Genomic DNA, 21,573 nt, shown 5'->3' with positions numbered 1-21,573 from the left:
CTCTCAAAGTCCTGCACTAAAGAGATATGATTAATTTAGTTTAACATAACATTTCCCAAGTATTTGGCCAAAGGACGATCTTAGTTTTAAGCAACGTTTATTTATAATCTTTTTTAAAAAAGCATTCTTGAAAATGGTACTGACAAGGGTCTTTTATGAAACTGACTGGGCCATAATAGAGAATCAATGACATTAACCCCAGTCATAATGTTTTCTAATAAACTGGGCTTATATAACGTATTAAGTCAGGGAACAGAAACATGGATCCTAAGCATGATCTGTCTTGCTAAATAATGAGAAAAGCAGATTAAACCTTGTCTGAGCAATGACTACTGGTCTTCTGTTAGTGACTGATAGCCTGACCTGCTGACTGAGTATCTCTAAGACAATGGCCAATGACTTCACAACAGAAATATGTTGCCTGTTTAGCACGTTTCTGTCTGGAGGCACAGGATAGGGAGACTTTTATTTTTTCTTCACATGTGAACACAGCCATTGTTAAGTAGTCTCTGTTTCTTACCTGAAAGCATTCTCAGCGTGTTTCAGTTTGTGGGTCATGAATTCTCCATTCTGTGACTTCACTTCTGTAAATCCCTTCTTTCCCTCCAAGAAGCTCTTCACTTCTTTGGGCTCTTTGTCCTTTTTCATCTTCTCATCTTTGATCTAACCAACAGTACATATCAGGAAGAAACATAATGATAAAAACCCTATTAGGTTTTGGTGGGTATCATGAAATAAGACCCAGAATTATTAGGAAGCCAGAAAACTCAGAAGTAAAACAAACCACTGGATAATGATGTGGTACAGCTAGGGTCAGAGGAAATTCTTAGAGTGTGAGCTATGGTCCTCCAGCCTCTGCAAAGACCTTGACCACAATTTTAGGAAGTCAAGATCATCCCTGATTTCACTGGGGTTTGATTTTCAAGAGCAGTAGAGGTGTTGCTGTTTGGAAACAATTATGTTCCGGGAATGCTGTGCCAAAGTAGTTGTTTGCAGTTCCCATTGAAAAGGGTGATCATTAGTGTGGCATTGATGGGAGAATGTCTAGGTTGGCTGGACTGTTTTTTTCTTGGATGAAAAGTGTCTTTGAAAAGGACACAAATATGTTGAGGAGGAAAAAACCTAACAAGTCGGCCAGATCTGCCAAGCCAATTTTGGCAGATGTCTGAGGAAGCTCACCCTTATAATGAGTAACTAGGGTCCTCAGGACAGAAGACAAAATAACCTTAGCTTTAGTGGGACGGCTCAGAGGCCTGTGGGACCATGTCTGTAGTCATCGAAATCACTACAGTTCAAATGGAATAGGAAAAACTCCAGGGTTTTTACCTTGACTTCCATTGCAGGTAATAGTTTAGTTTCCAGAAGTGGTTTTGTGATTGCTGAGGAGACAGAGGAAGGTGATACATGGACAGCAGGTGTTCGCTTTAATTTTTTGTGAGTTTTGTGTTACAAGTTCCTCATGGTAAATGAGACACATTATTTCAAAGTAAAAGAATTTACATAGCTTGCTGGGAGTTTAGATTACTTGTATTGTTCACCCATTCTTAAAGGATGAGGGTGAAAATGGGGGTGGGGCGTTCATTATTGCTCTTTTCAAGAGAAACAATGACAAAACACTAACATTCTGAAGCAAGCAACAAAGGAAGGGTAGGCAAAGTTAGGCCTTCAGATGCCGTCCAGAATCAGAATGGCTTCCCCTTACCCGATCACTCACCCCTTTCCAGCTATTCCTCAGATATTCTCTGAACACTTACTCCTAAAGTACATGTTTTACTAAGCATGGCACTTCTTTCTTCCTTCCTTCCTTCCTTTCTTTCTTTCTGTCTGTCTGTCTTTTTTTCTTTTTCCTGTTACTGATGAGCCTTGAGTAGTCCTTTGCCTGACTGCTTTCTTTGGGTGGTATATGATTAAACTACCACAGACGGACTATTCACTACCATGTTGTCTTAACTAGTTAAGACTTAGATCTTTCTCCAAGGGGTATACACCTAGGCTATCCCTTGGACATGCTGCAAAAGGAGACTGTTGTTCTGCCACTCTGAGAGCTTTGTCTGGAAGTCAGGAAATGAGTTTTGTTCCAGTGCTATCAACAGACTAGCTAAAATCAAGTCACCTAATTTCTCTGGGATGTTGGCTCCACATACATAAAAGAGGTTGGGCCAGAGGATTCCTTCCTGATCCTTCACTGTGTCATTTCTCTCTTGACTCCTGATTTGTTGTGAGAGGCTACAGAGAAGAGAGGGAAGCTCTGGCCTGTCCTACTTGATTGCATCTCCTTGGTGGCTGTTCTCGCCCAATAAAACTCAGTGTTCATCAACCGGCAGGAATAGGCAATGTCTATTCTCAACTTGAGCTACCAATGCCAGAGATTGCCCCAGACACCAGGGACTGGAGTTTATATTCTGGTTAAGAAGTATCTAGGGATACAAATTTGGGAGCAAGGGGTATCCCATTTCAGGCAACCCATGAAACACATTCTGAGTCAAATCTCATGGTTTGTGGAGCACTGTGCAAGGCGAAATTCCCTTTAACTCATTTCTCTTATTTTGGGGTCAAGAGACATTTCCATTATCCCAAAATGCATCACCTGATTTGTTGACCAAAAATGTGTAAAAGATAGATATGTAAACTAATACATGTCTAAGAGAAGAAAAATTCCCCCCCACCCCCTTTTTGGTGCAAGCTCTGCCTTTATCGGCAAGGGTTATAGAGGGCAGTATACTTATATTCTTTTTGGAATACTATCTTAGAAAAATTCCCAATGAAATAATGATTTGAGATTGCAAATTATTTTCTCTTTCTGGGAAATAAATAAATAAGGAAACACATAAATTCCATAGTGCCTTTCAATTTTAAGGAGCATAGTGGATTGGATTCAATCGCAGATTCAACCTAAACTCATGAGATGCTGAGGGAAAAGCATTTGATTTTCTAGGTCAGAAGGTAACTGTGAAGAAAATCTGTGTGGATGGGTTCATAGGGAGCTGAGTACTCTGAAGAGCTCATATGCTCCACATTCAGATAATAGCATATGAAAGGGTCTGGTCAAATGTGACATTTGGATGAAATTCTGGATATGGGGGCTATCAGAAGGAATAACACACAGGTTTGTAAAAGGGTGGAGGTGAGAATTCAAGTGACATGGCCTCATGCCAGAAAGACACTCAAAAGGTCAAGCGGGCAAGTCAAGAAGACTGAGCTCTCAGCCTCTGTAGAATGCTGCTTTGCATTATTTGATTTCAGAAGAGTGACAAGAATTCATCCAAGTTATAGTGTTTCAGATCAGGTCCAGTACATTTTTGTTAGCCTCAGAAGCCTCAATTCCTTTTTTGGGTGCGATGTCTGGCAGATAGATGTCTTTGCTACTGGGGGTTTGGTCTGTCAGTAATAAGCATAGACCTCACCAGTAAGCTCGGACTCCATCCCAGACCCACTGAGTCAGATTCTGCATTTTGTAAGATTCCAGGGGACTTGTGTGCACTCCTATATTTGGGAAACTTTGGTGCATGACATGAATATCAGTTTCAATATCATATGAACAACTCTGCTGGAAACTGGTTTTCTGGTAGAGGCCAGGAAAAGAAAAACAAAACAAGAAAAGAGCTCTGGGCTGAAGAACCGAAAAGAGCCATTTTATAATTGGAGAGGAAAAAAAGAAAGCTAAGTTTCAAGGCTGGTGATGTTCTGTGATCCGTCACCACAAACAGCTAAAACTGCAGGGCTGCAGGGGTAGAAAGCACTTTTTCTAAGGTATTGGAGTGACTTCTGGAAATGTTTTCTATAAGAAGTCTCACGTGATGTTTGTGTTTACTTGTGGTTGACCGACCCTGCATAGCTCTCCTTGAAAGGTCATTTTTTTTTAATTTTGTTTTTGAATAAAAAGGAAAAAAAAAACAAAGGAGGAGGATGTTTGAAATGGCTAAATCATGTAAAATATGATTCAGAGTTGTTTACATAAAGTAACCAAGCAACTAGTGATTCAACTAGTAATTTATGTACGCAATGTTAAAGCAGGAATGCCAGATTTTTTTTTTTTTTTTTTTTTGAGCCTGCGTTGAGTGGCTAATCTGACCTTGTGTAAAAAAAAGAGGCCAAAAGTTTTGGGACTCTAGAATGGGGTGTTGGACAAACTGAGAAAGGCACAGGTCTGAGATGGTTATACTGTTTCTGTTGTTGGACTGGGGTTTTCTATGGAAAGAGGCAGAGGGGTGATTTGGGTGACCACTCAGCAGCCCTTTCTTGCTCACAGGCACAACATACAGACATAGACTATTTTGGTGATTAAAAACAAATCACATCTTAGCGAAGTGAATTAAATTTTAAATACAGAATCCGCACAGTGCTCTTTCAGCCTCTCCTCCCTCACATAGACTTAATCACTGAGTTAGGATTTTATGCCCTCTTCCTTCTGTAAAGATACTCCCCACCAAACACCAGCTCAATGGAGGAGCCCACGTGGGGCATCTCTGTTTTAAGTTCCAAGTACCTTTCACTTTTTATGTAGATGACTCTATAGGTGTTGTTCTGCTAGAAAATGAGAAGGGAGCTTCGCAACATATTCAACCACTTCTTTAGCTGCCTCACTGGAGCGAAATTCAGCTTCCTACTTCTTAGCACTTATACTTCCACCTTCCTTTAGATGGGCGGGTTCACACATTCAATTTTTACCCTCAAACCACCACAAGTTCTATTAGAAACAGGAAGGTACACACACTTTAACCAAAATAAATATAACATGATCTAGGGGTTCTTACATTTTCTGTGAGCCTTATGAAAAAAACATTTAAGGGGTGCCTGGGTGGCTCAGCCAGATAAGCGTCTGACTTCGGCTCAGGTCATGATCTCACAGTTTGTGGGTTCGAGCCTCGTGTCGGGGTCTGTGCTGACAGCTCTAGGAGCCTGGAGCCTGCTTCTGATTCTATGTCTCCTTCTCTCTCTGCCCTTCCCCCAGTCATGCTCTCCCTCTCTCTGTCTCTCAAAAACGAATAAATATAAAAAAAAAAAGAAAAAGAAAAAAACATTTAAGCAAATAACCACCTCTCTGGTGGTTATGTAATTTTCTAAATATGGACTTTTCTGTTTCTGAATAGATGCCATAATGGGCAGAAAAGTACAGAAAGAGTCCATTGAGCTACAACTCAGTTCCACGGGCAAAGTAATTCTAATCTTCCTACCTCTGATAATTTCATTTTATGATGTTTAAGTACTTTGAACTTACTAGATGCTGTCACAATTTTTAGGATTACTTAGGCTAACATGCACACAAGGGTTAAAACAAGGTCAGGCTTCCTGACGTGGCATTTTGATTCTGTCGGGGGTAATGACATTCTCTCTGCAGCAGCCTCTGCTCCACTGACTCGTTTTACTTACCGACGGTCAAACACCCTGGCACCAGCTCGTGTGTGTGCCTCAGAAATGCAATGCAGGACAGTTTGCCAAACTTTTCTTTTGAAAACCAAATACCATCTTCAGTTCATCAAATTTGTTACTGAGATGTGGGGGGGGGAGGTGTTTTTCCTTTGGAAAGTTAAATCATTAATCAAAGCCGGTTGGAAATATTCCATAATTGAAATGAAAGTAGGATGGTTCAAGGAGAAAACAATAGCACGTAAAAGAGGAGAAAGTGGGAAAAGTTGATCAGGGCAGTGTTTTTCAAGCTTTCTGTGAGTCACAGGAAGGTCAATTTAAATCACGATATGATACTGCTTAGAATGCCCACTGATATCTTCTATTTGATTTCATGATTTTAAATGCTCATTGACACACACGATTACTTTGGAGATACTCTAAGTTAATTTTCCCAGTCAATGAATCACGAAGTCAAGCCCTAGCTTGAAAAACACTGGATCACAGGTTATGATTCTGAGATCGGAGGCCTGAAATGTCATGGAACTCTGCTCTCTGTTGCCTTCTGATTGGGTCCTTTCCCAATAATATTTACCTCTTTTTTGAAGGTAGGCTTGTCTTCTTGGGACTTTTCTCTTTTAGCTTGTGCTTTGGCCCCCTTTTCTTCTTCCTTTTTATGTTCAAGAGTGGCAAGGTCACTCGTTTAAAAGAAGCCCTTTCTAGCTTGCAGGAGTGAGAGGGTGCTCAAGTCACCTTGCACGTGCCGTGCGATTTTGCTGACTCAGTGCTCACGTAACCCTTGGTGTCAGTGATTCTAAACAGCAGCGTGGGGCAGTTTCTTCCCACCAGAATTTTTTCTCGTGTGCCTGCCAGTGTATTCCCTGGAATCTAGCATGACCTGGTGGTCCCTGTGCGTGTTTATAGGCCTCGTGTGGGGTTTGGTGCATCTCGTTTCTGATCGCCTCAAATGTAGCTGTGGTCATGAGCCCCGTGTGACAAGCAGGAGTGAAAGACACCTTCAGCACAATGCAGACTTAGTGACAGAGAGTTCTCTCTGCAAAGGTGAATATGCAAGCATCTCTTTTTCCTTTCTTTGTGTTTGTTTGGGTTGGAGGGGGAGATAGGTGGGGATACAGGCAGTGGTTAGGTACAGTGCTTTTCATGCAGGCTTGCAGACAGAACAACATCTTTCACAGCTTGCAAACATTCCCCCCGCCCCCATTTCCACCTTTTTCGGGCTCCGTGAATTTATTTGTGTCACCCAGCGGGTAAAAGCAGCAAAATATATTCCCTTAATTACCCATCAGTTATAAACGGATACCACCCCAGATGAATGGCTTTCTGCAAGTCTACATTAAGTCCAGGTCTACATGATGGCAAATCATGGTTTTGACATATTTTTAATGAAAGGTCCAAACCGGCTCCCTTCCCTCCTTTAGTGCCAGCTGATTTCAAGGGGATTACTTTTGCCTTCTTAAGATGAAATTTCTGACCATGATTCTTTTTGTCATTTTCCCACCCCAATTTTTAAAATATGATTTTTAATTAAATGCCAAATATCTGAGTAAAGGGGAGGGTTATGGTTCTCTTGCCTCATGTAGACCTACGGATAGAGGTAAGTTGTTAATAGGAATGAATTTCGATGCAGGTGCAGAATTAGAAGTCAACACAGCACTGCCACACTTATCATCTTTGGGTTAGTTCATTTTTCTGGTATTCGCAACAAGCAAGCACAGAGCAATTAATTTCTCTCTGGCTGTTCCAGTGAATTTGGTTGACTGAACATTTAACCGTCAATCAATTGCTTCGTGCTTACCTATGGCTACGGCCGAGAAAAATGAACAGCTTGCCAAACGAGCAAGCACGTGGGGCTGCAGGAACGTGCCTCGGTCCCAAGTCCGACGTGCATTACATTTCTCGTAAGTCACAGGCAGCACACGTTTGGTGCAAAGGTTTACTGTACCTGTTTCTTTGGGACAGCTGTCTGAAGCTTATCTTCTTGTCCTTTCTTTTCATTTACCCGTTTCCCTTCTATTTTCTCGTCTACCTTTTCCCCTTTCTGCTTTTTCTCTTGTGTTTCTCTTCTGTTCTCTTCTAGCTGCTGACGTTTTTGCTCTTCTAGCTTAGCTTTCTGTTCCTCCTCGGCCTTTGCCCGCTGCCTCTCCTCCGCTGCTCTTCTCTCTTCCTCCTTCGCCCTCTCCCTCTCGGCCGCCTCCCTCCTTTCTCTCTCCTGCGCAGCTGCTCTTTCTTCTGCTTCAATTCTTGCTTTCTCCTCCGCTATCCTTTGTTCTTCCTCAGCCTTCTTTCTTTCTCTTTCTTCTGCTTCCAGTCTGGCCCTCTCTGCCTCGGCTCTCTCCCGTTCTTCCCTCTCCCTCCTTTCATGATGGGCGGCCTCAGCTGACCCCTGCTCCCCCTCCTCCTCTGTTTGAGGCTCCTCTGCACTGATCTGCCCACTCGTCAAGGGCGCTGCCGCGGTTTCTGTTCTGTCTTCTACCGTCCCCTCTACCTGATTTTCTTCAGTGCTCCCCTGCTTTGGCTTCTCTTCTTCCTCTTCCTCCTTCTCCTTTTCTTCCTTCTTTTTCTCCTCAGTGTCCCTCCAGTCATTCTTCTGATAGGACTTTGTGACTATTTCAGTCTCCTCTATCTCGTATCTTTCTTGGCGACGGTCGCTTTTTTCTTCCTTCTCTTCAGCTTCGTTTTCGGCAGTGTTGTTCTGCATCCTTCTGCTCGGTAGCGACAAGCCTGCGTCTGTGACGGTTGGGTCGAACTCCTTCTGCCGCTCCAGTGCTTCCTGAAGGCGTTTTTGGCGTCTCTCCTCCCGCCGAGCCAGGCGCTCCAGGAATGCGGCCTCGTCATCACCCTCCACCTGAGTGTTTGAGGTGGTTGTCTTGACCTCCTCGTCGGGCACGCTGTACGACAGAAACAAGATGGCTTGGATTAATTGGCCAGCTGGATTCACGTGGCCTGAGGCACCCCGGAAGAGATGCTCGTGGTACCAGGCGCGCACCCACGATATCCCCTCAGATGATCTTATAATAGTACGTGCGTGCCCGGCTTTCAGCAGACGGCATAGGCGGGCCTTTGCCCTGAGTCCTTCTCTGGCCACTGGAGTCTACGTGCCAGCTGTCAAACAAAAATGGATGAGCCTTAGCATACAAATACCTCGGCTCCCCTCACCTCTCGAAGTTGCATAACTGCCAGGTGCCCTGTCGCACTGGATCTCCGAGTCCCCCAGGGGAGTTAAGCTCCAGATGCCAGCAGCGGTGACTTGCTTGGCAATGAAACCTTTATTTGGTTGCTTTTCCTTCCCTGTTTCACTTTCCCCACACTGCTACCAGTGTTCCCTGGGATCATTTCACAAATGAACTGCCTGTGTTTAAATCTTTTTGTTCCAGAATCTGCTTCGTGGGCAACTCAAACTAAGACAAGGACCAAACTGAGAAATGAGCGAATTCTTGTAGTATCACATAGTATTTTCACATGTCACCAAGTCATCTAGAATTCTTAAGCTGGATATGTGGGGGGCAAGGCATTTGGAAAGGAAGCAGGTGTACATTACAGTATGGGGGTGCTATACTAATGCCAGTGACCCATGGTAGGGACATCTAACCACCCACCACAATTCATGCTCCTCCTCCCATTGTCATGGGGGGTGACTACCAGTCAAGGATTATATTTCCTGCCCTCCACTCTTCCTTGCACCTAGGTGGAACCATGTGACCAATAATTTCCAATTAAGTGTGAGCAGAAGTGACATGTCTAGACCAAGACAATTAAGAAGCAGAAACACATCCTCTTCCATCTCTGTCTGCTGACTAGATCAGAAAGCTTCAAAGTCCCAGGAGTAGACAAGCACAAAAGGAAAGCAAGTAGGTGACCAGTTCTATTTACTACTCAGAAATACTCACATTGGACTCATTTGTATTGTTGCATTAAATTACTAAAATTTGGGGCTCACTGTTATAGCAGCCAATATTACCCTAATACATACACCGTCTAAATTCTTTGTCAAGATTTCCATGAACAAAGAGTCTCTTGCCCTTCTTCTCTGTAGTTGACAAAAAATAGTTAAATTTGATGTTTATTAAAAAAGAAAAGAAAGTCTCAAAAAACCAAATTGTACCATATCCATCACCTCACTCATTATTACAGCTCAAGCCAGGGCTCTTGGTCTCCATTGGCAGGAAACAGCCAGTTATGTGATACCAGAAATTGTGACCAGAGTTGGAAGAGTATGTCTTGCAATGACATCAAATTTCCATCAAATTTCATGGTTCATACTGAACTGAGCCCTTCTGAAGTTCAAGTTCACTTAATTTTGAAAAAACACATTTCACATTTAACAATAAGAAATAGCAGAGTAAAGGCTGGATTTTAAACTTTCTTGGCTTTAACTGCTGCTGTAGGGCACAGCCTACATGAATTAGACATGTAAGTATTAAATTCCCTAAAAATACAAATAGTTTAGAATTTAAGGGGGAAAATCTATATGTAAGGAAATTCAGATCAATTGAATTAAAATAATTTTTAAAAGGTACTGCAAATTCCCAAGTGTTAGCTACATGAAAGAACTCTCGAGTTAAGAAACCAACAGATTCTACTGGATCTTTCTTTGCCTATTTAGAAATCACAACAGCAACTGTCAGTAGAACTTAAGTGCCACTTAGGGCTGTTCAGCTCCAAGGAGAACACTAATTCTTCTTGTGGGTAATTAATATGTCAGAGATGAGCAATAGGTTCTTAGATCTGAATGTGCTTTAATGAAAAAGAATTTGTGAATCAATCAACAGCATGAACTAACTACTACTAATAAATGAAAAAAAAAAAAAAAAAAAAAGAGAAGCCCAAGTAGAAGGAAGATTTTAAAAACAAGAATACTACTAGTAACTAGTAACTTTTAAGCCACTGCTGATCACTTTCTAATAACCAGATTCAGGAAGGGCCTCAAAATGCCATTTTAAAATGTTTTCTTTCCCTTCCTTTCAGTTCAAGAATAGAAATGGCAGAGATGGTTATGCAGGTCTCCTCTGAAAGGCTCTGATACCATTTTCCTGATACTAGATAAAATTAAGTGCTTATTATATGCAAGGCACTCTGTGTTTTACGTGTATTATAATCTCACTTAAATTTAACAGCATTCCTAAAAGAAAGGTATGATTTTCATTCCTATTTAACAGGGAAAGGCCAAGGTGGTATTCAGAGCCAGGAAGTAAACATACCCACAAGCCCTTTGCTATACTTCCTCCCTAATTAGGAGCTATTTACCAAGAAACAAGGTCTCTTCTTCTCCACCTAATCAATAGGTTTCCTTATTGAATCCATCCTGACTGACAGAATTCAAGACTTTCAGAAATCTACATACTCCCTCATATTTAGGTTCAAGAGGCCAGAACTGTTTTCCTTCAGAATTTCTAGATAGATTGGTTTAAAAAAAACTATCAACAACACCCTCCCAACACACACAAAATAAAACAAACTAAAACCAAAACCACACACAAGATCTTAGGTGGTAGTTTCATTATATTTAATCAGTCCATAATTGTGAATAAAAGTTAATTTTTTTCCATCCTGAACCTGAAATATTCTCATCTTTTTTTTTTTGCCTTGGGGCATACAAATGAATATACTAACAAGTGGCATAATGAACCAGATGACCTTCTATGTGCAAACCTGTAAAGACCCATTTTGAAGAGGTTGAACCTAGTAAGGGTTCTCCACTGTCCTGATCACTACCAAGGCCTGTACAGGAAAAAAACATGCTAGTAAATTCATAAGCCTCATTTGAATAATTACATTACATTAAGCAGGATTCTGCACCTTGCTGAATATCATAGTGATCAGAGAATACTGACTCAGGCTGTTTATCAGGGAAAATAAGACATCTGCAATTCATGCCTACTTTAAAAATTCAAGAACTATTTGCTACTGGTAGGCACAGAGGACTAGCAAGCTAATAAATCTTCAGTTCAAAACAGATTATCGATACCCTAAAGAATAAATGTAAATCATTTTCATTATTTAAAGATGTAGCCCATCGTATTTAGTAAATAAAAAGACTGCTAGATTATAAAATAAAATAAAAGACTTCAATTGGAGTGTGCTTAGAGGATGGGACAGGGAAAGAGAAAGGAGCAGTTGTGTCTGAGTATCTACATTAGTTTGACTGTCCCATCTGATTAGGTACCTACAATGGCCACAAAATGATTGAGCAAGTTAGAATGGAAAAGAGTGGAGCTGGGCTGAGAAGGCAATGCTTTGCTCAGCATGGTCCATTCATCTGGCAGGCTAAGAAGTACCTTAGACATTCTCCATTCCGAAGAGGACAGTACCTGTTCTGGGCATTAACCTCCACCTGGTCGGTCACCTGTCCCAGGGATTCTTCCTCTTGCTTCTGCCGCAGCCTCTCCTGCCGGGCACGGCGGCGCCGCTCCCGGGCGGCCTCCTCCTCATCGTCATCATTCCTCTGGTAGGCAATCCTGCAACATCACAATGACAACCTCTTGAGCATGCCAGCTGTTGACCATCTCAATGCTTCTTTGCAGGATCGGCCCTGAGTCCTTTCCTGAGCTTTCCACGGACCGGACCACAGAGCTCTAAATGGATCATTCTGTTCCTTAGACACTTGATTGGAATGGTTTTTAATCTTTTAAGTATCTGAAAAGCAAGAGTCTACCAGCTAGAGGATAATTTACAATGATCAATAACAGCTTAAACTAAAATATCTACGCAAAAGCGGGCTGTGCAGGGAACTGTGGGGTAGCATATTTAGATTTCTTTACTAAGCTCATTACTAGCATGTTAAGATTTAGAAGCAGAAATCCAAAGCATTGAACCAAAAATAATCAAAACACTTATTGAAACGATTCAGCATGTTGTATGAATTATTTGTGTAGACATGGTCACAAAGAACAGAAAAGAATCAACTTATCAAACTAGGATTCTGGCATTAATAAGCCCAAAGTGCAAATTAAAATTGAGAATAGGGTAATCTCTTTGCTTGGATTTTATTTTTTTCGTTCAGTTCCTTTTCACTGGAGAAGGAAGGTGTTATTGACAACTGACAGGATGGCTTCAAGGTCAGTGTGGTTCCCTAGGAGTCCTCCTCATTGCTCTAATACACGCATTAGAACTCTACCACCCACGGTGGGCACACATGGTAGCTTACAGGTGGACACGTAGATAGAAACCTAAGAGCTGAGGTGGGTAGAAGAGGTACGGAGGGCTTAGCACACATAGATGTTATTTAACTTTTGTGTTTTCATCTGAAGCAAATACCTATTTAGGGAAATTATACAGTCATGATGGCTATGTTGCATCCATTTTTGTTAATACTTCTTCCCAAATAAAGAACTGGAGCTGGGGGAACTACAGATGTCCAAACTCAAGAGGAAGTGACCTGCATGGTTACCTTGGCTACTTGTGAAAGAGTAGCACATACTGAGACACAGAGTGCCAGGAAGACACTAGGGGGGAGGGGGGGAGGCGCGGCTGGCCCAGGGCCAAGCTGGCCTGAAGGGTCCATTGGTTTGGATGGGGCTGCATTGTTCAGTGGGCTACTTTTTACGTTAGGTAGTTAAAGTGCTCCTATTATAATGTTATTTACATATCTACAAATAGAAATCCAGCTATGTAAACATTCCGTGCTTATAATTCTTATACAATGACAAACCTAAAATAATTTACGAAAGGTAGAAAATAAAACAGTAGAACCATGTAATTTGTACCAACAATACGAACCTACTCTAACTGATGATGGTTTGCTTACGTAGGATTACAAATGAGACATTTTAAGGCTCAGACCCAGCACTGTCATCTGCTTCTATCTTCTGACTTCATTAATATGAACGCTATGGGGGTGTCTGGGTGGCTCAGTCGGTTAAATGTCTAACTCTCGGTTTCAGGTCAGGTCATGATCTCACAGTTTTGGGAGTTTGAGCCCCGTGTTGGGCTCTACACTGACAGAGTGGAACCTGCTCGATTGCCTCTCTCTCTCTCTGCCCTTCCCCTGCTCACGCTGTCCCTGTCTCTCTCAAAATAGAAAAATACATTTAAAAAAAATAAAAAAAATACAAAAGCTATGAATGTTTTTCACCTATAAAACACAAGATTAACAATTCCAAAGGTTGGTTGGTTTGTCCTTTGTTACTTCAGAAAATCTGGCATCATACTTATTAAAATCTGCTGGTGTGCAATATTCAAATGCCAATACAAATAAAATGTCACGGTAATTCTATGAAACCGACAGCCTTCTTTCTACAGATAGGGAGAGAAGGGCGGTGTGATGTAGCTGAAAGATGACTAGGGTAGGATGCAGTAAACCTGGTTTCCGGAACTGGTTTCTTACTAGCTTGTGGACCTTGAACCTGAGTTCAATTCCCTCGCCTGTTTGTGACAATCAGGTGAAATCTTGGACATGTCATGGTAAGGCGTTCTATAGTGCAGCGTTTTGTTGTTACTAAGGAAGTTCAGCTGAGGAGCTGTTTTGTGAGGAAAGATGAGTTCAATTTTAGACTTGTTGAATCTAGGGTGACAGCATGACATGAATCGAATGTTCCTTTCTAATTCAATCACATTGTAGTTTGCAGTCAGAAGCCCTTCCCAGTGGTTTGGCTTCAAGTCTTCAGATTCTTGGCCTAATATTCCTTTGGCTTACTTCTCAGTAGACAGCTTTAACCACTGCAGGGAGAATGAGTTCTTAATGACTGCTTCCCAAGCTAATCAAACAGAAAGGCTTGATTTGCTCTTCTATGTCTCTGCATCAGCCATGAGGTCCTGGCTACTACTTGGGGTCTTTCTTTTCCAAAACAAGCAAGAGACAAAAAAGCCCCATCTGAGACATCCTATGCTGAAAACAACCTCCCCTGCCCCTATTTCTCCTAAAAGGAATCTCACATGAAGCCCTCAACTTCTCACTCTACTTGAAAAATTTGAGATGTTACTGCCTTCCTCCTCCCGCCTGCCCAATGTGCTTCGTGGCTGGAAGCTGCTGGCTTACACCTCTGGTGTGAACCACATCTGCCATCTCTCTGGGCCAGGCTGCACTCAACCTTTCTTCATCTGGGATTTCTCCTTGGAGGAGTGGCCTAACAACCGGACTACTCTATGTCTCATTTAATTCTTCTCACTTGGTATTCTTCCTTGGTAGCTCCTTGCCTAAGATTCACAGTTACAGGGGCTAGATTTTTTAATAATCTTTTATTAGCACTAATAAAGAAACATATTCAAGTCATTTTCAAGGTTAAAAACAAACAAGGAGCCAAAATGCTTCTGTGGCATTTTGAATCACAGCACGCCCTTGTTGCTGGCTTAGTCACATACCACGTGACTTTATGTATTTTTTTTTAAAGTTTATTAGTTTATTTTGAGAGACACAGAGACAGCATGAGCAGGTGAGGGGCAGCAAGAGAGAGAGAGAGAATTCCAAGCAGGCTCCATGCTGCCAGCATAGAGCCTGATGTGGGGCTTGAAACTATGAAGCCGTGAGTTCATGACCTGAGCCAAGACCAAGAATCAGATGCTTAACTGACTGAGCCACTCTGGTGCGCCTAACCACTTGACTTTATAAATGAAATTCCATCTGTGTCAAATAACTTGATATGTGTGGAAATTCTTCAACTCTGAGAGTCCCTCCATGGGCCTGAGTAGTTTCCTAGCTTTTAGGCCTCTCTCACAGCAGCTTACCCTTCACACTACTACCACAGGTTTTCTTTCAAAATGGACAATTTAATTTGTTTCATTTTTTCTGATTCTAAAAGTAACATACATCTCTCATTTGCTTCAACCAGACAAGACCAGATGTACAAAAGAGAAGGTGAAAATCAGCGCACTTATCACACCACTCAGGTATGGACACAAACAGTGTCTGATGTGTTTTACCAGACATCTTGGTATGCCCACACAGCTACCTTTATTTTTAACAAAGTGGGATTGTGTGATAGCTATCATTTCATAAAAGGTTTCTTTACTTTTATTTATGACTGTTTTCAACACATTTGCCAAATATAATTTTCAACGGCAACACAGTATTCTATGCATAGATGTACATCATAGTTACATGGATGTAACTATAATATAATTTATTATCTATAGATGGACAGTTAGGATTTTTCCAACTTTATAGTCTTACAAATGAGGCTGCAAAGGACATCTTTCTAGACATACTTTGTCACTTGTTCAACAATTTATCCACGAAAAATTCTCAGGAGCTAGCATTTCAGAGTTTAAGAGTATCCTGATTTATATACTGAGGTAAAAACAAAATGTTAACATTTCTCATTTTCCACACGCCAGATTGGAACATATTTGAAGTGCTGCTGTGCTGGGAGCCACACCGGCCTCGCTGGATGACAGTCACAGTGAGGAATGGCAGCATTTGCACAGCTCCTGCCATGAGAAGCCAAACTGGTATCTCCTTCTACTACTACTGGCTCATGTTGGAAATGAGCCTGCTGGTATTGACCAGGCCTCACAATATTCCAGATCAGACTGATATTCCTCACACAGATATGCCATAAGGAAAAGCATATTCCTGCCTCTTCAAAAGAGATTTTAGATGAAAGCACTGTAGATGTTTGTCAAAAGGCTCTTCTGAAGGGCCTTGTAGACCCAAGACTTAGATAATAAAGGGGGTTAAGAACACAGGAGTTACAACTGAGCCTGGCCCTGAGACCAAGAGCCTAATTTAGAGTTAAGGAACAGATAAGGGCAGAACTTAAGTTAATACTTATACCTTTTCTAACTGGTGATGTATGGCAGTCCCTTCCCCAAGGCCTACTTTCCGCAAGCACCCTCCCTTACACTGGCGGCTGGGATGAGGATAGATAAGAGTAGCTAAAACATAACCCAAAAACAAAGACCGACACATTTAGGGCTTCATGGGGTTTACACATTCAGCATCAAGTCAAAAAAGTTTCCACAAACAACTTATTAACCAGTTCAAAAACATTTCATCCTTTTGTGAGCCAGACAAAATGACTCCTAGCCTGTCTATACACAACTTAACCTATGTCCTAATCCTAGCGTTATTAACTTAGAACAAATATGTATGTCATCCTGTTTTTCACTAAAAACATCCTGTTATTTCCGTAGTTGTAAGATTTACTCAACCTCACTATGATTGGGGTAATTCTGCAAGAATACTTCTGAAAAAACCTGTTTTTGTACACTTTTCAAAGCATCTTATCACAAAGACTTTTCCATTGTAAACATTCCTTTTTCTGATGCCATGTTATCGTTGGACCTATAAATAAAGACACCAAAACCGACAGTGCAGAGATGCCTGCCTGGTGATCAGAAAGAATCTCGGGGCTCTCTCATTCTCTCTCGCCAACACCGTCCATCCTTCAGGGACCCCTGGACCGGCTGGAGTGGGTCTCCAGCATGGCTGACTAGTAAAAATCATACCTAACTGCCCCCTGGATTGTAATGAAAGGGTGCCAATCCCTTCGTTCCTTCTGTGACACATCAGGCACCGGCACTGCCCAGTCGAGTGGTGTTCTGCCCTGCAGAGGCGACTACCCTTCCCAGATGTCTGGGGGCAGTGTGGGACTCATGATTCCCCCTGAATCATCTGAGAATGATTAAACTATGATTATTGGAGATTTAACCATTTTATTGAAATCTATTCTTTTTTAAAAATAATTTAATGTTCATTTTTTTTGAGAGAGAGGGAGAGAGTGCAATTGGGGGAAGGGCAGAGAGAGAGGGAAACACCGAATCTGAAGCAGGCTCCTGGCTCTGAGCTGTCAGTGCAAAGCCCAATACGGGGCTCGAACTCACAGACCGTGAGACCATGAGCTGAGCCGAAGTCAGATGCTTAACCGACTGAGCCACTCAGGCGCCACTGATCTATTCTTCTAAAATACTGGTAATTTGCAAATGATAGCTAAGCCACCTCTATTTAATAAAAGTTTCTGACTGACCAGCATCCATGATTTTCCCACCCATGCTGGGTGGAAGCAGGTCTACTCTGCAGTATTAAGCTTTGTTTCTTGCTAACAACCTTCACTCATCTCTTGGAGAGCACCTCATGAAAATATGATCAGCTCTGTTGCTGGTAGTGTGTGTGTGTGTGTGTGTGTGTGTGTGAATAAGTTAAAATATCTCAGAGGTCCATAAAAAGTACATGATGTTATTCGATTATGTCAGTGGTATGAAAAAAGTAGAGAGGACTGGCTTTTCTTTCATTCCCAGAACCACCAGCTTAAAGGCTCTGGTGTTAAAAGAAAAAACAGAACTCTGAAGTGGGAAAACTTTCTTGGAATGCTGTGGCTTTCGCACCAAAGACGTTTTAAGTTTATACCACTAGAGTTCAAGAGCCTCAGTATACTCAAGTAACAAGATAATCATGTTACATGCTCCGCCTTTTAGACAAAGTGTAAATAAAGAGAAGTACTGAAGACATAGCAAATAAGGAAATCACTGAAAATTGGGGTCTACATTTGGCCGGGCCGAGGTCTCAATGTGTGCTAGATGAGAGAACAAGACAGTGACAAACTTCCATGCTAAGACACTGAGGCAAAGCACTAGTTTTCATCTTGCCCCTGAGATCCCCTCACCCTCTCATCCCCATCAAATATTTCTCAATAATTGCACAACATTGGCAAAATTCTTAGAATTTTACCTACAGCAGAGGCTGTTTCAGTTTGTTTTTACCCTGTGCTCCCCACAGTTTGAAGAGCATTGTCCTATCTCCTTTCATTTTTGTCCTTTTTTCCATTTTCCTACTTTCTGAGTTAAGACCACAGTACATCCTTAAAGTTTTCAAGTAAAAATACTGGCAATGTACTTTATTAACAAAACAAGATTTCTTATCAGGAAATCATGCTCAAAAATAGAATAAGAAAAAGCAATAACCATTTTTTATGTTGGGGGAGGGAGCTGACTTTATTACATGTTTAGGACCATTAAAGACCTGGAGAGAATGAAAAGGAAGCATGGGTGAGTGAGTCTATAATGAGTACAGATTTACTTATGTTATGTTGATACTCACAATACTACTCTGGTTGGCCAAAAAGTTAATCGAGTTTGGATGTACAATCTTGCTATTCTATTTTTTTTTTTACATATATGGTATACATAATTATTTTGCAATTAAAAATATTTAATAATATATTTGATGATTTTTTACATCAGTTCACCAAAACGTAACTTATTCTTGTCATCTACTACACGAGATCCCAATTTATTTGACCATTTCCTCTTGACATATATTTGCATTTTCCTAGTTTTTCTCTATTGGAAACAGTGCTGTGCACTCCTGTGCTTTTATAGGGCAGGTACGGGAAGTGGAATAGTACATGTTCTTTTAAATTTAAAAGATTCTGGGTGCCCCCGGGTGGTTCAGTCGGTTGAGTGTCCGACTTTAGCTCAGGTCATGATCTCCTGGCTCGTGAGTTCCAGCCCTGCATTGAGCTCTGGGCTGACAGCTAGGAGCCTGAAGCTTGCTTCAGATTCTGTGTCTCCCTTTGCACATGCTCTCTCTCTCTCAAAGATAAATAAACATTAAAAAAATTTTTTTTAAATAAAAGACTGTCAGATCGTTCTTCATGGTAGTTCCAAGGTGTTCCTCATGACAGCTCCCCATGCTCTTTCCCCTCAAATACCAAGTCAGATCATCATACATTAAGTCAGTCCACTGCTAACTGACAGGACCAGAGAAAATATTTAATCTTCTCTATGTTGTATAGCAGTGGTTTCTAACATTTAAAGAATGTAGATCCTTTTAAAATATCAGGAAACATTAAGATATTATGACAATTGCTTATATTTTTGTTATTTGCTAATAAAATGTTGTGTAAAGAGTCTATAAATTCACCAATACATAAAGGGGGATTTGTATTTTATAAACCACTGCATTTATATATATTTGAAGAACAGTCTTTCATACCTGAAGTAGTTATTTATCAGACATCAGACTACAGAAAATACTTGGTGTGGATATAAATCTGGGCCTTCCTTCCTTCCTTCCTTCCTATTTTTTTTTAATGTTTATTTATTCTTGAGAGAGCCTAAGAGGGACAGAGGATCCAAAGTGGGCTCTGCACTGACAGCAGTAAGCCTGATGTGGGGCTCAATCTCACCAACCATGAAACTGAGCTGAAGTCAGATGTTCAACTAGCTGAGCCATCCAGGTGCCACTGGGAATTTCTTTGAATAATTTCACTGCTAGAGAACCCCTGGGGTACAGAAAGAGATTACAAGAGCACCACTGAGCAGACTTTGAATTGTTACCTTCAACCTTTTTTTTAATTAAAAAAATTTTTTAATGTCTATTTTTGAGATGGGGGGGAGGGACAGAGAGAGAGGGAGACACAGAATCTGAAGTAGGCTCCACGCTTTGAGCTGTCAGCACAGAGCCCGATGTGGGGCTCAAACCCACGAACCGTGAGATCATGACCAGAGCTGAACCCTTTTTTGTTTTTCAACATTCCTCATGCTTGATAAGCACACACGTAAATACACACACAGACCCACAGGTAAAGTGAGGAAAACCAAAGAGAAAATAAAAGGCTTAAGGCACTAAAATGAGGCCTATTTATTACAGACTTTTTGGTTGTTTTTAATATGGAATATTTCACGTTCCTTGTGCAGAGCCATGCTCGTCTTCTCTATATCATTGCAGTTTTAGTATATGTGCTGCCGAGGGGAGCACTCTTTATTAAAGATTTAAAGAGGTCCCCATTAAGATCCGTTTCTAAGCCTCTCTGTTTTCCTTAACTGTCTGTGCCACATTCCTGTGTTTTAAAAAGAGAATATTGCACCTAAGGTTCCAGCAGACTGAATACATTCACCACCTGAAAGAAGGAATCCTACCAGTAGTTGGCTGTTTGCAAATTCACAATTGTAGGCCAGTAGATAGTTGGCGGAACCCTCAGATCAGCCCACCCCTCCCTGCATCCCGCACTACTTCCATTTTCATACAAGGAGCTGTTAGGAGAAGGGGGTGTTGGTTGAGAGGGAGATTCCAGGTTGTAACTGAGACAGACACTCAACCTCAACATAGCCCTGTCCCAGCTTTCTGCAGCTCTGTGCTCCCCACATAGGCCAGACCCAGGAGAAGACCCCAAGGAAAAGCAACTTCTTAGTCAACTACTTTTCTCTGATTTCTCTCGTTCTTGGTTCTGCTAACATCATTGTCTTAACCTGGGTCTTAAAATGGGATCCAGCTTAAAGAGTTAAAACCTCATGTGGGTTGAAAATGTGCTCATCAACTATTAGGAGGCAAAATGACTCATACATACTTTCATTATTCTTTTTCATGTACCAAAAACCCTGGTGATTTTCTTCCAGAATATGAAATGCAAGCAGATTCTTTAAACAAATCCAGTCAGCTCTTTGGATTGCTCAAAAGCCCTTAGCAAAATCTCAGGCAATGCTGTGATCAGGAGGGAAAAACCGAGCTACTGAAATGAGTCATATTTGCCCTGCAGATTTGCTGTATGTTTGAAAGTTAAAAGAGGTTTGTGGCAACATTTGAGGCTCTTAAATATGATTTTGTTTGTATGTGGTGTCCGCAAAATGTTGTGGTTTCATTGAATGTACATAAAGCCAAATTCTGAATGTTTTCCCCTTGAATTCCTTAAAGAAAGGCATTAAAAATTACAACGGAGGGAAAAAAAATCAAGCAAATAAAAATACTTTTTCAAGGAAGAATATTTTTAGAAGTGGATTAATAATTAATAGTCAGTTGGTCGGTTAGTAATTAATATAGGATAGAATGGAAGAAAATTCCTTTGATTTAGAGTATATATATGTTTACAAATATTTTTATTTATTATTTATATATTATATATTTAAATTTATTATTTATTTTATGTATATATATATTTATTTTTTGATAGGTAAAGAAGGCAAAAATAAGCTGAATTTCATTGTATAATTCATTGCTATATCAGTGATGTGCCTTCTGTAGGGTGAAGGCATATAAAGGAATAGTATATTACTCTGAAGAAATTTACCCAGAAAGAGAGTATGTTCTTTTTTTTTAAAATTATTTGCTATTTTTTAAATGTTTATTAGTTTTGAGAGAGTAAGAGAGAGAGCAAGTAGAAGAGGGGCAGAAAGAGAGGGAGACAGAGAATCTGAAGCAGGCTCCAGCCTCTGAGTTGTCAGCACAGAGCCTGACGCAGGGTTTGAACTCAGACTGCGAGATTGTGACCTGAGCTGAAGTCAACCGCTTAACCTACTGAGCCACCCAGGTGCCCCACGAGAGGTATGTTCTATTTA

At 41.1% G+C, this 21,573-nt stretch overlaps 1 protein-coding gene and 1 pseudogene across 4 annotated transcripts in view; both read right to left on the bottom strand.

Moving 5' to 3' along the window:
* CALD1 (caldesmon 1) overlaps positions 1 to 21,573 on the bottom strand; it is a 183,524-nt gene that overhangs the window by 26,034 nt on the left and 135,917 nt on the right. For all 4 annotated transcript variants that reach the window (XM_039243872.1, XM_039243888.1, XM_039243881.1 and 1 more), the window contains 3 exons: positions 11,676 to 11,822; positions 7,853 to 8,255; positions 521 to 663 (listed from right to left, as the gene is read on the bottom strand). In XM_039243872.1, the coding sequence (XP_039099803.1) occupies positions 521 to 663; positions 7,853 to 8,255; positions 11,676 to 11,822 (693 nt within the window). The remainder of the gene's footprint in view (positions 1 to 520; positions 664 to 7,852; positions 8,256 to 11,675; positions 11,823 to 21,573) is intronic.
* LOC120239654 lies at positions 19,906 to 19,999 on the bottom strand (annotated as a pseudogene).

This window comes from Hyaena hyaena, unplaced genomic scaffold, assembly GCF_003009895.1.
Source record: "Hyaena hyaena isolate Hyena2069 unplaced genomic scaffold, ASM300989v1 scaffold_8, whole genome shotgun sequence".
Classification (NCBI taxonomy): Eukaryota; Metazoa; Chordata; class Mammalia; order Carnivora; family Hyaenidae; genus Hyaena; species Hyaena hyaena.
The sequence above is the reverse complement of the archived record's forward strand: the minus strand, read 5'-3'. Positions and strand labels throughout refer to the sequence as shown.